Below are 16431 nucleotides of genomic sequence, written 5' to 3'. Positions count from 1 at the left end.
CACACATTTATAACTGAAAAACAAATGTAAAAAAAAAGAGGGATGAGGAAAAGAAAGAAAAATGGACAAGGCACACTATTAGGGTAAGTGAGAGGCACCCAACATGCAGGGAAACAAATCCTACCTGAGGCAGGAGACACAAGCCTTAGTCCCAACTTTGCCAGAAGCCTCATGACCACATGTTTGCTGTCAAATCAGAATATGTAAATTATATTGTGTGTGTTTTTTTCTCATTCACTATGGCAGAACATTTCAGTGCTTTTCATCCCTTCACAAATAGGCATCTCTATTCTGTACTACGAATCTGAACATGTGCTCAGATCTGTGCTCTAGGGATTACACAAGGAAAAAGAATGAAACGCAACCCTTGCCCACCCCCACCCCTAAACACCTTAGTCAGCTCTGATACCAAGGGAATATTCTTGCTGGGAAAATAGGGTAGAGAGGCTAACACTGATTCTGGAGCAATCAGTCTAGGTTAAAATCCACCACTTTAATAACTCTATTAATTATTTCGCTATTTAACCTCTCTGCCTAGATTTCCTCCAATGAAAACAGGACAATAAATGAACCTGTCTCATAGGGCTGTGAGAAATTAGTTACTGTAGGCTTCCTCGGCACACAGTAAGTAAGCACTGTAACAGTGTTTGCTATTATTATTAGTGCGCACACTAAAGGAAACCTCCTTTGCACAAACCTTGTAGCAGAGGTTTTAGATGTCATTAAAAGGTAACTTCAATTCCTAGAAAATAACTTGAGCATAGTATTTCAGGAAATAGATCTAACTTACTAATTACCACCTAATAAGCAGTGCTTTAACAAGCAGGTCTCTGTTGTCTCTTACAATCAATACTTTTTTGTAGGCAGATGGAAGGCCTGCTTGCAAATGACAGTCCTGCCCATTCCTGAGCCCAAATTTAAAAAAACCACAACCAATACCACTACCATTTAGGGCCTTTTAAAGCCATGAAGATTATTTGCTTGAAGATAAAATATGCAAAATAAACACATCCCTGCTCAGAAACTAATCCTCATTGCCACTCGAAACTCTCAAATATTTGCCCCTGAAAAACAGATTCAAGTGCATATATTCTGTCTATTCTGTTTATATAACAATTACATCACACATAGTCTTCTTCCAAAGCATACTTCACGCTTTAAGGGATTTTTTAATGGATCTGAAAGGTTCTCCAAAACTAATCAGCATTACTTCTATGCAAACAGAAGTACAGAAGTTACCATCAAGTGCTACTGTCCTGCCTAATTACAGGTTTTAAGCACATCTTCTGGCATAGTCACAGAGCATTTAATATTAAAATGTCCAGAATGCAAATGAGGCCCCTCTTCTCCCTACTAATAATTCCAGGGTAAGAAGTTAAGCCCAAGTACATTTCCTTTCTTCTGATATGCTGTTTTGTATCAAATCACCAGTGATCTTTAATCAATATATTACTTAAAAATTCTCTTATTTCTATATTTAAAATTCCATTATTTTTCTCAATTAAAAAATTCAACATATGATTTCAGCATTAATGTTCCCTTGATTTAAAACTGGAAAAAGAGACTCTAAAAACTTGGTCATGTATTATACTTAATCAGTCTTAGAACACTTATTGTCTCTTCCTACAGTCCATAACAATTTCCAGTAAACAGTGACTTTCAAAGTTTCAAAAATTAAAACAAATTTAAATTAAATATGTGGGAACTTATTTTCATCAAAAAGAACTGGAGTAAAATGTTTCAAGTTAAGTTTAGTTTTCATATCTGCACATCAATAATTGCCTTTTTCTTTAACCATGGTATGTGTTTCTTTTTTATAAACTAGTTTAATTTCGTGTTTCAGAAGATCCTGAGTGAAGACATTACCACCTGTTACAGAGCTTCTCAAGTTCATCCTTTTTTTTCATAATTAAGTATACTTCTTACTCTGCATAAAGGACATGTGTGTGAAGCGAACCCTAAGAAAACCCAATTTCTGGTTTTAACATAGGTAAAAAATCCAAAATCTAACCAAAAGGAGTCACAACAAACATTCTATAATATAAAGACAGCATCCACTTAGTTTATTTCTCACAGTTCTCCTGACAAATGAACATTATTCAAGAACATACCGTATACACAGATAAGAAGAAACATACAAAATGTTTTAAATGATGAACAAAATCCAGCAGTATAAAAGAATGCATGTGAACTCTTGCTCACTGTGCAGACTAAATTTAATCACTTGTTTAAATAGTAATAAAAATACAATCTTTTATGGATCTTGTGCAGACTACAAAAGAGGGAAATTATTACCATATATATGATTTTTATATTAGGCAGTTTTCTTTGATGAGTTGCACTGACAACTCCAAATACAGAGGCAGAAGACTGTGTATTTCAAAGGAATTAATGTTGTGAATTAGAGACTTTACACAGTTACTACCACTGGCACTTTTCACCATAGTTTGTACACATCACATGATCATCTTATATAACATTACATTTAAAAAATATATCTGAGTGACACTTTTATAACATTCACACACCATGAGCTGGTTAAGGAAGCAATGCCACAGTTGCCTCCTGTAGTGCTTCGCTGTTGGTAATAAGGACAGTTCATTGTGGTTAAAAGGAATTAGACATCAATATGGTTAAGCAGCTCCAATTTACTAAAGGCCATCAAAGGCCACCACTGGGACAGTGAGTTCTTTTATAGAGTGTATATACTAGAAGCAAACACCATCATTGGTTAAAACTTTGTCTAAAGAAGTCAGTTTCTGTGCCGAAAACTATTTTCACAACAAAACTGAAAGCTACTAAACTGTTTTTATATAAATACTTTGTCTTCTCGTTATCATATTTACGACCGAGTTCTCCGAAACCTTTGGAATTTACTCTCTCTTTGATGTGTGCTCCATCTCACACATTTAAGATTACCACCTAAAAAGGCTTTAAGGTGGTGATGAAAAATTCACCAGGGAAACCCCTTTGCTCACCAGGAATGTTCAGCCGCTGAACAGTGATCTAGAGCCACAACAGTGCAGAGCTGTACTTGACGAGAACACTCAGGAAGCTGTCATGCTGTGAGTGTCATTTCAGGGAAAGCAGAGAATCTTTCCAAACTGTGCACATAATTAACAATGATACCATTGCTATGTGTTGAAGAGGACTAGTAAATGATGGTCTCTTCCATGTCATCTGTTTGCTGGAAAGTAGTTTGGGTCAAGGTAATTATAACTGGTGCCCTGGGACACACAGTAGTCTCTGTCTAAGAATGTCTCTGACCTATAAATAGGTTCTAATTGGTGGTCTTCCTTATGAATATCTGTTTCATGTAGGCTGCAAAAACAAAACAAAACAAACACACTGTTACATGGCCCTGGAAGCATTTTGGTTTACATAATACAAAACTTCCTCAAAGCTCTACCTGTTTAAATCATGAATCTACCAAAATCTCAAATGTAAAGTTACTTGAGATGAGTATGATTAAAGATTATTTAACTGCCTAGAACCACAAAGTTTAATATCCTTGAAATGTTATTTTCTAAGAAGTTTCAGAAATCAAATTCACTAATGGCTGAAAGCTCTTTACTTGAAAAACTAAGACCTCTAATGAAGAAAAACCTTACCAGTCTGAACAAGAATCACAGAAATCCAAAGACATATCTGGAGGACAATCCTGGCAGTGCCACCGAACACCCTGGATAGGTTCTATGCCACAGTTATCACACTGTAACAATTCAGAGAGAGAAAGTATTAAACTATAATATTCCACAACCTTTTTCTTTTCTGAGAAACACATCATGCTCACATAGCTTGACCCACCATATGCCGGACAGTGGTACAAGACTAGAATGGCTGTAAATTGGATACAACATCTAACTCAAAGTTCATTTACTCAAGAAAGTATAATGACAAACAGATGGGAAAGAGTGACATTATAAGGGATAACTCTGAATCTGTTTTAAAGTATTTAAAAAAAAATTTAATCATCTGCAAACCTGGGCATTTTATTATTAGTAACCATTTACTTGAAAGGTACCTCAAAGGTACCTCAGACCAATGGACTGTGACTATGATTGAGAACTACTGCCTTAATACCACAGTTAAAAACTACCCAAATGTTATCGAACTGTTTAATAGGTTCCTCACGGCCAACATAAATGCAGGCAACCACAAAATCCTCTCTGAAATTTTTATCTTACTGAATCACTCTCCAAAGCCTGAAGCTTCTAATAACCAATACCCTTCATGAAGAAAAGGCAGAACCAACTCTTTCTTGGTGGGGCTGCCCTCTGTGTTTTGTGCAGTTTGGGAAATAAAAGCAAATCTCATTTCTAGTTTCTTTGACCATCAGGCCAACTAGAGTTGCTAACAGACTGATAAACAAGCCATGGCTGGGTCTTGCAGGAAAATTATGAAGAAGTGCAGCAAGTTTCATCTTGAAAGACCAGTGTTGTCAGGAAAATCTCTGATGGATTGAGACATTGAAAGCTCAAGAGGGAAAATCTAATTAATGACTGTTTCAAAGAATCAAGAGGTATAATAATTTTATTTTCAGTTTCGGTTTATCAGTCACAGCATCTATCAATATTTTTATACAAACCACCACCACCACCACCATCATCAAATCTATAGCTCATGATCTCATTATTACTTCCTCCAATCTCACCAAGTCAACTTTAATGCCTAAAGTTTTCTCAAACCAGTCTAACTATATCCACAGCCACTACTCATGTTTAGGACATCTCATCTTTTGTCCAAATTACCAAAAGAATCTCTAGCCAGTCACCATACTGCCAGTCCTGCCTTCCTTCAATACTTTCTCTATATAAGGCCAGAATGATCCTTTCCCCGCTTCATTTAATTTTTAAAAATTATGCAGATAACATAAATGAATACATTGTGGTTCTAAAGAATTTAATCCCATTCCCTTCCCTAAACGTCAACACTAACAGTTTAAGTAATCAGAATAATATTTCTGAAATGTAAATTTCATGTTATTCTCTGCTTAAAATCCTTCAATGGTTCCCCAGACTCTTCAGATTAAGTTTAAACTCCTTAGAAAAGTTTCCAAGGCATCTTAACAGCTTCATCTCTTACTGCTCTCAAGCAGGAACTGTAGCCTATACTCAATTATTTTACTTGTTTAGCTTATCTAAATTCCTCATGAGAATGAAAGCAGCAAAAGGGCAGGGACTTTTTGTTCATCTTGTTTATTGCTGAGTCCCCAGCACTTCACAAAGTGCCTGTAATATAATGGGTATTTCAAAATTTTGCAGAGTGAATGGATGTACTTCTCTTAGCCTCCTGAAAAGCAGCTGAGATAACTCTGAATCTGAAAGGGAAAAAAAACCTTTCCTGATTCATGAACAGCAGCAAAAATAAGAGAAATACCTAGGCAGAAACTTCTCATTTCAAATTTTACTTCAATTTACAGTTATATATAAATTTGTCTTCTCTCCACTGAATCATAAACCTCTTGCCATCAGAACTGTAACATACTACCTTGTATGAATGAATAGGACAAGAGATAAACTAAATCTTACCTGTATGCTTGGAAGTTTTGGAGTTTAATGCTCCTGAAGCCACCTTAAAATATCTATTATACTTTCAAAAATTAAAAAATAGTAAGATTAAATATAATTTACCTTGAAGCCCACATGTTGCACAAAGCCACTTTCAGCTTGCATCTGCTGAAGTTTCTGCTTCTTTAATTTTTTAAACTGTAATAGTTCTTTATATTCAGGTAAATTTCTATACATAATAGGAATACTTTCTTCATCCTATTGAAAAGAACAAGACACAAAACCAAAACGTTAGTTTGAAAGTTAAAATGAACTAAATGTTAAAAATACTGATACAGAAAATATTTCTATTAAGATATTTTTCACTTTTAAGATACCGCACCTTTCAGGGTTCAAAATAATCGCTGCTATTAGCAATGCTGAAGACTAATACTTCTGGAGAAAGTTCATATTTTAATGCAATAGTAATACTAAATTGTAGATTAACTCATAATGCAGGTGTCAGGGGGATATGCATGACTCCTGCCTCTGTCACATACAAACGCAGTTCCAACCTAATCCCTACTGGGTCACAGCTATTTGAGAGACTTTTTAAATTCTACTTCTCCCTAATCTGCAGGAAGCCCCTCTTCTCCAATCTAACAGATTTTTATACTTCCTCCTGTAAACATGTCACCTTCTTAAAAGAAAGAAACCAATTCCTCTTCTGTATTCCCAATGATAATGGCCTCCTCTTGTATTATTCAGGTGATGAACTGAGTTGCAAAGATGACTATTCAGAATAGATTGTCAAAGAAATGAACAGTAAAAGCTATTCAAGCATATTAGGCTGAAGTGGCCTTTTAAAAAACTGACTTTTAAGGTACAAAGCCCATTTATGATTCCAAATTTTAAAACACCCATTCCCTAAACAAATTGACTAGCAACTTTATAATCAAAATTCTAACATAAAAAATCAGTCTACCTAAAATTGCTGAGAACATTCTTAATCATCCTGGACAGCTTCAACTTCAACATCCTCACAGATGCCTTCATTTTTAGACCTATTCTGCTGAAACAACATTTGTCTCCATTCCTTCTTGGCCCCCACTCCAATGGCCATACCTTAAGACCTTGCCTTCAACTGAAAGTGTTTGTTTTACCTCTAAATTTAGATATATATTAAATTTAGATATATGACCTACAATCTTCTTTCTACTTCTCTCATGCTCTCACTCCAAATAAACCTGCTTTTCTAAATCTTGCTGAAATTTCTAATCACTACCTTGCTTCCTATTCTCCCAATCTATTAGCCCTCTGCCATCTAGATCCATTTCTTTCCTTTGCTATCTAATGCCGGATCCCATGGCATTAATTTCCACAATGAGCCTAAAAGCATCTCCAATTCACTGACCCCATGTTCCATCAATCCCTAATCCTCAACCAGTCAACCCCTGCCCCTCCAATTCCTCCTGCTACCCTATGTTTATTTTATGTCAAGGAAACTGATGCTTATAGAAATTAATTAACCCTCTATACACCCAGAAGCCCAAAGTAGAAATCTAAGAGTTATTCTTGATTTTTACCTCTCATATGCAATGCAACAAATTTTGTCACTAAAGTTCCTAAAATCGTCCTCAAGTCTGTCTTCTAGTACCCATGTTAGATATTTGAAATAAATGCAGAGAATTTTTCATTTGCATTTCAAGTCTAAGCATACTATTAAATATGGGCAGCATGGCTAAGATTTTTATTCATCCTTCAAGGGCCAGGTTGACTGTCACTTCTCCTCAAAGGTCTTCCCCTAACTCCCAATCTAAATTAAGTGCCTCTGAAATCATATCAGAGCACCTATATTTTCCTTTGAAGCACTTTTAAAATCTGTAATTCATCTGTGTAATTACACGTTTAACTCCTCACAACAGACTAAGATCCATGGGAACAAAGATCATACAGATTTTGTTCACAAATTTTTTTGTCTCCCAGCAGAGCCTGATACATAGTAAGTGTTCAAGAAATATATCTCAAATGGATAATTTTAATAATCACAAAATACAAAATCTCATTAACACCTTATCTTAAGATATGGCAGATATTAAGCCATTTTTCAAAAGACAAGTTTTAAAAAGAAAAAAATTTTTAAAGAACACAGTTATTTTATTATGATAGTTTGATACTGTGCCAATTTGAATGTATTACGTCCCCCATAAAAACCCATATTCTTTGATGCAATCTTGTGGGGCAGACATATTAGTGGGGATTAAGCTGGAACGTTTGGATTAGGTTGTTTCCATGGAAATGCGCCCCAACCAACTAGATGGGTGATTAACTTTGGATAATTTCCATGGAGGTGTGGCCCCACCCATTCCGATGGGCCTTGATTAGTTTACTGGAGCACTATAAGCTCAGACAGAAGGAGCTAGCTTGCTACAGCCAAGAGGGACACTTTGAAGAATGCACGTAAGCTGAGAGAGGAGCTAAAGCTTACAGAAACATTTTGGAGAGAGCCTTTGAAAGCAGACTTTTGCTCTGGAGAGGCTAAGAGAGGACAAATGTCCCAAGAGCAACTAAGAGTGACATTTTGGAGAGAAGCTGAAGCCTAGAGAGGAGTGTACTGGGACAGAGTCATTTTGAAACCAGAACTCTGGAGCAGATGCCAGCCACATGCCTTCCCAGTAACAGAGGTTTTCCAGACGCCATTGGCCATCCTCCAGCAAAGTTACCCGATTGTTGATTGTTACCCTTGGACACTTTAAGGTCTTAAGACTGTAACTGTGTAACCAAATAAACCCCCTTTTATAAAAGCCAATCCATTTCTGGTGTTTTGCATTCCAGCAGCAATAGCAAAATAGAACAGATACTAAAGTGTATCATCTGAATATGACTGATCAAGAAATAGAAAAAAGGGGGCTTACTTTCACTTGCTGACTTTTCATTAAAATCTCCTTTATCAATTATTATTTATATGCAAAGCATTCAGAAAGATATAAGATAATCTTTATGTCCTTTAAGAAAGGAATCAGAATCATGTTAAGTATTACGGAAATGGGTTCAGGAATAGTAAAATAATTAAAAAAAAAAAAAAAAAAAAGACGTGTTAACAATGATAAAAACAATTTCCAATGAATAGAAAATAAAATGAAATGGATTAATTTAAATTAACATCAAACTGGTGACAACAACACAGAGAACAATTATTCCACCTGGACTTAAAAGAAAGTGTAATTTGACTTTATATCTGTAGTTGGAATATCCGTAGGCAAAACAGAACTGAAAAAAAAAAATCTATTTTCAGTAATCATATTGTGGATGGTACTGTTAATATTATTATATTCTGAGACCACTGAGAGCAATATAAGACAATGTAAGTATTATGCTGATGTCTTTAGGAACTGGGATTTACAGCATGAGGGAAAGGAAATACAGACTTAAGAACAATAAGGTTAAGTAAAACCTGATAGTGCTTAAGTTTAATTTGAAACAAAAACATGAACTTGTTATATCTTTTAAACAAAAATATATTCCCCAGCTCTGTCCACTAAAAGGCCTAGTAACAATGATTAACCCAGTATTAAACAGCATTCCCAGAGTCAGGACTTTATCTGGATCCAAATGCAAACATTTGATCATACAAAGAATTACATTTTTTGACAAGATGATACTGTGGTTATTAGAGATACATACTGAAATATTTAAGGACAAAATGATAAAATGTCTGAGATATGCTCCAAAATAATGAAATAATGGGGGCAGGGATACTTGGAGTGGGAAGGCAGTATAGATGAAACAAGATTGCCACAAGGTGATAACTTGAAGATCTATGATGGGTGCATGAGGATTCATCATACTATTCTCTCTACTTTTGCATGTTTGAAAATTTCTTTATAAAAAAATTTTTAAACACATGATTAAAAAAAAACTATAAATCTGACTTGTTAGTTAAAGGAGAAGAAACCAGTATTCTCTGAAAAAATAGGAACAATTAGAAAATTCTGATGCTCTCATTCTGTACCCTGATCTGTGTAATAACCAAATAACTTACTGAGGCCTCCTCGACAGCCATATTCATGTGGCTATGAAAACAGGTTCGGTCATCATCTTCATCCATATACACTGGAGGTTCATGGGATGTCATGAAAGTGGAAGGTTTGAAGAGATGCTTATTAAGGGGATGCTGTCGTCTGCTTGTTGAAGACTAAGTGAGAAAACAAATTTTTAAATGGGACAGTGGAAAATCATTAAAAGAATAAACAACATAAAAATATGAATCTTCTAGCAAGTCTATCGGAAGGATTTTGCTTCCATCCTTTAGCATACTCTTCTGTGTTTGCTTTTAGTATGTTTTCTGCATTTTTAAAGCACAACTAGCCTTAAAAACAAACAAACAAAAAAAACAGATTATGTAGGGGAATAGCCTAAGAGTAGCACTGGACTATATGCTCATTACCTTGCTCATATTTGTATTCCCAGCATTTATCTTACTCTTGGCATTCAAATGCTGTCTGAATTAACTTCTCTTAGGGTCATTTTTATAGAAGATCAAGGAGTATGAAGTGATCTACAACAGGCATAAAATTTCCACAATACTGTGAACTGTCTGAAAATAATATCTTACATTAATTGATTGCTTATTCTATGCCAGTGCCATGTAATCCTCACAACAGTCATGTAAAGTAGTTATTATCATGTCCCTCTTAAATATAAAGGAACTGAGGCATAGGGAGGTTAAGTTTCTTGTTCAAGGTGTTGCAGCTAGACAGCAGTAGAGCCAGGATTACAAACTAGGTCTGTGTGGTGCCAAGCCCACTCTCAATACTACACAGACAGTCTCTCTTGATCAGTGAGAAGCATAGCTACAATGACTTCAGCTACATAGAGAATAATCATTTCATCTATTCCGAAATTCAGACACTAACCACAGCAAAAGATCATTCTAGGACTACACTAGCTTTTCATAGCCAAATGTCTGCTAACTTAAAGTACACACAACAAATAGAACACATTTGGATTTCTCTAGCATTCCATTAGTTATCATCACTCCATTCTTAGCTGTGAAAATGTAAGGTGCATAACACACCTATAAAGTTAGCTTAGAAATTATCCATGACAATTAGAGTTAAGTTGAAAGCTGGTTATCAAGGTTTCAAGACACCAAAGTTACAGGCTGAATTCTACATATCTAAGATAGGTAATGCTGTATTTGAACAAACAAACAAACAGTTTAAAACAATTGGTAAATTAAAACAAGCTTCCAAAGTCTGGAAAAAAGAATAAAATGTGGTAAACATGGAGCTATAGAGACAAATTCTTAATGTAAAGTTATGTAAAACAGCTTCAGTAAGGTAAACAGCCTTAATATATACTCTTAGCTTTTCTCTTTTTGTGAAGAATGGCAGCAGTGGTGGTAGGCAGCAGAACCAGGGTGACTTAAAAAGAAATGAAAGAAGGCCAATTATATGCCTTTAATTTTTGCTATTAGAGCAAAAAGCTGACTATTATATGATGCAGAGCTGACAATTTACTTAACATACCTTACACCCCAGTTTTCTCATCTATAAAGATGTTACAGAACAGTACCTGGCACAGAGCAATCAACAGTAGAAATATCAGCTAACCATTATTACTGTTATCAGTAAAGTGAAGGTGATAATACTACCTAATTTTCTAGAATTGCAGTGAGGATTAAATAAAGTATCTTAAGAAACATTTCTTTTCTTGGATTTATGTATCATCTACAAAAGAAACTGGAAGTGTTTATCGAAGAGTCAAACATCCTAAAAAGTTTAACACTTCCCTTTCTTATATACATTCAATCTAAAACCTTTCAAATAGCACTCATTCATATAAATTAACATACTCTTAAGAATATAATGAACAATCATCAGTAAAGCTCACTGACTTTCACTGAGTACCAAAAATGGAATCCTACACATCTGTGCCCAATTTAATGAAATGCTTGGAGCAAATACAATTTCAAATAAAAAACTGAATACTTTTTTGACAAATTTATACATTTTCACATACCAATTCTGACTTTGATGAGATTAATCCAAGATCTAAGCTTTACCTTCATCTATTACTTTTTACCTTTTTGGAGTACATATATAAGTTTGGTGTTCTGCCTGGGACTGGAATGCCAGCTTTAGTCAGCTTTATGAAATACTTCTGCACTCGGCTGGCCACCTAAGGAAACATGACAAGCCTTTTAATATAATGACATGACATATAAGAACGGAGTCGTTTTAAAAATAAAAATGTCTGTATGTATCTAATGAATGCTAACAATTTAAAATCTGTCATAAATCTAGAAATAACTTAAAATTGCCAAGAAAGACACATACTTTTAAAATCTAGACAAAAAAAAAAATCACTAAATTTAAATTTGATCTCAATTTGTGAACACTCATCCTTGTAGCATAAAAATACATCTATTAATATAGATAGGAATGTAAAGAAGGAAATAGCTAGATACATTTTTAGAAGAATAACCAGGAAATACTAAGGCATGTTACAAATCTAGTAGCATAGACTTAAATGAACCAAAAAGTACATAATTGGTATGCTTATTAAGTATTCAAGAGACATTAAAGCGTACTACATTTTTAGTATTTAGTAATGACGCAACTCAAAATTCTAATTGTCTCTGAAGTCAATGCAAAAATATATAATGCCAATAAGAAAAAACTACATACTATACATCACTCTGTAACTGAAAATGATGTGGCAGATCTGTTGACATTAGCTCCATATTCTTTACAAGAAAACTGCCAAAAACATGCCAGTTTGGGGCTATCTCCTCAATTACCTGTTTTGCTGTCCTATTGCCCAGTTCATCTGCTATCTTCTGCCAGCGGCGAGATTCTACTTCTTCAGGAGGGTATTTCAGGAGTAGCTGTTCAAGCTTTTTCTAAGCCAAACCCAAAAACCAAATTTAAGAAAATAAGTAGGTTTCCAATTCAGAATACTGAGTTTTGAAATAAATACATTTACATTTCATTTCAAAGTATACTACTACTTCCCCAATCAAATTTGAGGGTTAGTTTACTAGAAATTCTCATGGCAGGAAAACTTTTAGTTAGGAACTTAAGATTTAATAGGGAAAATGAGATTAGGGAATAAACCTATGAAAAACCTTACAAACTTTTCTATTAAGTAAAAAGACAGCACAAGAAAACAATAAATAAATAAATAAATAAATTGGTATTTTACACCTCTTAGTGATTTCTAGTAGCCATCTTTTCTTCCTAGAAAATGTTTACTTTTGAATACTCTGACCTGACACTGTCAGCTCCCCCTCCACAACAAAAACAAGAATGAACTTTGAGGCTCAGCTTTACTGCCTCAGGTTTCTTTCTCCCAAAGCTGCATTACAAAAATATCCACTGTATTCCATCCATTTCACTATCTTTTTCTATCCCTCTCCCAAAACCCAGGTTCTGTCTTTAAAAACTATCTCCAACAGCAGTTCATGTAGCCTCAAAATCCAAAATTCTTGAAGTAAGTGAAAAAGTATGCAGAAATAAGTCTAAGTGTTTTAAATTCAAGAAGGGGATTAAAACAGATTACATATAATATGCACTTAACTCATTATATCAGTTCTATTACTAATGGTTTACTTTTTTTTTTATAACCTACAAAATTTAGAAACATCTATTACCTGTTCTTCTACAGTCCATAACTGGTTAAATGTTTCAGGTTTGGTATCATCACACAGACGTCCTCTTATCATCTGCGTATAAAATAGGGCTTTTGTCAATGAGAAAATAACAAAGACTACCCTTTGATATAGCCAAATAAAACACAAATTGTGGCATTTTAAATTATTTTTAAAATATTTTAGTAAATTTATTTTTTAATATATACATAATTTTTTATGTTTACAAAATGCTTTTACATTCCTTTAATTCACTTGGTTTTATACTCCTAGTAATCCTGTGTTATAGATAATAGTAACGTCATTTTGAAGAAAAGGAAATGTAAGTTCAGAATGGAAGGAAAAGTAAAATATCTATCGAGGTTCATCTAACCAATTTCAAGGTCAGGACTCAAATTTTGGTTACATTCCATTATACATGGAATAGTTAAAGTAACTATTCTGCGTCAGAAACTACAAAAGGCACATTACATGTAGAACTCATTTAATCTCACAACAACCCTACAACATAAGCAGTATTAACTCTATTTTATATAAGAGGCTTAAGGACATTAAGTAACTTAAGTGATGTCCAAGTTTTACATCCTAGGAAGTGGTGCAGTTGGAATTTCAACCTGGGTTTCTCTTAATTTCAAAGTTCATACTCCCACTACCTTCCATGAAAGACTGCTTTAATATTAAGAACATAAGCCAGCAAAATGTTAAGAAGTTTTAGCTACAATTCAAAATTTTCTACTCAAACACTTTATACAGTTTACCTGAGGACGACTGTTTGAGCCTTCTGGACCATCACTCAAAGGCAACATGGAGTATGAAAGGGACTCTCCATCCTTCTTAGGATCTAAAGGACTTTTTGGTCTAGCAGGTAAACCTACTAAAAACAAGACCATGTACAGAATTATTAAAGCAAGACACTGCCAGATAGTTCTCTATTTAAAATTCTTATCATATAATTTCTTACCTTTATCAAAAACTAATTTAACTCTCCTAGTATGTCTTTTGCGGTTTTTAAATTCTCTTTCAAAGTTCCCAAGGCTATTGGTATACTGGTCCCATGCAATCTCAGGCAACTGAACAACTCTCTGTGGATATGGAAGCCCTATATCAGCCTGGAAAAAAAAAAAAAAAAAAAAATCAAAATGACAGTCTCAATTTAATTCAAGAAATAATCAACCATAGTCCAATTTTCAGATGATAATCCAAATTCTAACAATCATCAACTAGGTATTTATATTCACTGTTTGAATCTAATAGTCAATAAAGTGAAGTTATATAGCCTAAACTTTAAATGCTAAAGAAGATAAGGAAGAATGAATTTGGTAAATTATAAGCACTACTTTTAGGGTCTTATAGCTGAACTATATAAACATAAATATAAATATAAACATAAATATAAAGACCAAGGCAAAAAAAAGGTGGTATATCTAAAATCAGCATATAAAATGTGTTTGATTGTAACAGATAAGACTTAGCACACAAAATTCATTTTAAATAAACCTCCATCCTCATGACTTGTTCATTAAATAACAACAATTTTCACAATCTGTACAAAAAATTATGAGATTCTGTGATCCAAAACTACACCTTTAAGTTATTTTACCAATTCTAGTTAGAGAAGTCATTAATCCTAATTAGTAAAACCAGGTCATATCATGATCTATATCTTGATAGGGATTTGGGTTACATAGGTATATGCATTTGTCAGAACTCATCTAATGGTAACAGTTAGGATTTGTGAATTTCATTTTATGTAAATTTCACCTTAAACAGAAAGTAACAAAGTTTAAAAAAGAACTTCAGTTAATGAAATGAATGCTGAAGTTTTAGAGTCTTTTATATCTGATGTCAGAAACTTTGAAATGCATCAAAAAAAGTAAGATAGGACAGATGGATAGAAAGATTGACAGATACATGATAAAGCAAATATAGTAAACTGGTAATTGTAAGATCTAGCCTGTGGATACACTTTCAGCTTTTCTATGTGTTTAAAAATTTTCATAACAAAAAGTTGAAAGAAAAAAAATCAGGTATTTAATTCTGAAACTGACAATCAAAATCCTCTCTTCTGTGATGCAGAAGTTTCAATTTTTACTGCTTCTTCTTCTTCATCATCATCATCATATCATCATCATATTACATATTAGCCTCAGGGTCACCTTTCACAAAATTAGAAGATGGTGTCTTTCAAAATAATGATGATAATGTCATGCAAAACTAACAGGTCACAATCATTCCCCACATTCTATATACCCATATCTACCACAACTTTTATTATGGGAGTTTTTAGATGCCCACTAAAACAAACATATCACATCTCAACAACTTAATATTATGTTAAACCCAAAGAAAACAGGTTAATTAAGCATGTATGAGCAAACAGAGCAAAATGGAAGAATTGAATTTTTAAAGAAATTTAGTAGAAAAACCTCCTTTCAAGGAATAACTCTTTCTTTCATGGTTATTAAAGCATCTAGATTTAATATACTTAGGAATATTTCTGTAAAACATTCTTTATATGGTCAATATCATATCTTTGTTTCTAAGATAAACGCGAAAGAAATTCAGTTCTAAGCTTAGAAACTAAACCTGGAAACAGAAAACCAAAAACAATTAACTGCATACAAATCTAGTACATACACCTAATTGCATCTTTTGCCTGCCCAGGAATATAAATGAGACTGCTACCAAATTTTTATTAATATCTACTTTTCTAACACCACCTATATCAGTGGAATCTATTAAAAGTAATGTGTACTATATCTTTTTGCCACCAGCAAGTTGGTTAGTAACAGCAATGCAGAATCAACATCTAAGTGGACCTACTTTAGCAGAGTATAAACCTTAGAAGTCTTAGCAAATCAATATATAGATTCTATATCTCTTATGATATTTGACGTTCTCTGACAGCATGGTTTGCCAAGTAAATAATACAGCTAGAAAAATCCAAATAATAAATTAATACATCTAGATGAAATAAAGTTCTCAGGGCTGCTCCCCTTAGCACCTGGTGGACCATTTTTGTAGCTCACTGAAAACAGGTAACCTTAAAGAACCTAAAGTTGTCATAATATATCAAGAGGTTTTTTTTAAAAGGCAAAGAAGAAGGTTCCTTTTCATAGTTTTTCAGTCTTAACCTTTTCACATGCTGCTAATTAATTTTATGCCTCTCAAATGAGCAATTAGTGGGTCCCTAATTCAAGATGATTACTATAACACCAATGCACATCTGGATCATCTCCAGATTTACACACCAAGAAAGTTATTTTAAAAATGAGTATCTTTTAAATG

The 16431-nt window shown here is 33.9% G+C and overlaps 1 protein-coding gene across 5 annotated transcripts in view; it reads right to left on the bottom strand.

Moving 5' to 3' along the window:
- Positions 1 to 2035: 2035 nt before the first annotated feature.
- The window catches only part of ZZZ3 (zinc finger ZZ-type containing 3), a 118558-nt gene continuing 104162 nt past the window's right edge, over positions 2036 to 16431 (bottom strand). For 4 of the 5 annotated variants that reach the window (XM_037826880.1, XM_037826881.1, XM_037826877.1 and 1 more), the window contains 9 exons: positions 14105 to 14252; positions 13902 to 14017; positions 13147 to 13218; positions 12295 to 12396; positions 11577 to 11672; positions 9532 to 9684; positions 5634 to 5768; positions 3612 to 3712; positions 2036 to 3321 (listed from right to left, as the gene is read on the bottom strand). In XM_037826880.1, the coding sequence (XP_037682808.1) occupies positions 3177 to 3321; positions 3612 to 3712; positions 5634 to 5768; positions 9532 to 9684; positions 11577 to 11672; positions 12295 to 12396; positions 13147 to 13218; positions 13902 to 14017; positions 14105 to 14252 (1068 nt within the window). In that variant the 3' untranslated portion in view covers positions 2036 to 3176. The remainder of the gene's footprint in view (positions 3322 to 3611; positions 3713 to 5633; positions 5769 to 9531; positions 9685 to 11576; positions 11673 to 12294; positions 12397 to 13146; positions 13219 to 13901; positions 14018 to 14104; positions 14253 to 16431) is intronic. The other variant, XM_037826879.1, reaches the window with a different exon arrangement.

This window comes from Choloepus didactylus, chromosome 2, assembly GCF_015220235.1.
Source record: "Choloepus didactylus isolate mChoDid1 chromosome 2, mChoDid1.pri, whole genome shotgun sequence".
NCBI lineage: Eukaryota > Metazoa > Chordata > Mammalia > Pilosa > Megalonychidae > Choloepus > Choloepus didactylus.
This window is presented reverse-complemented; position numbering and strand designations above follow the sequence as displayed.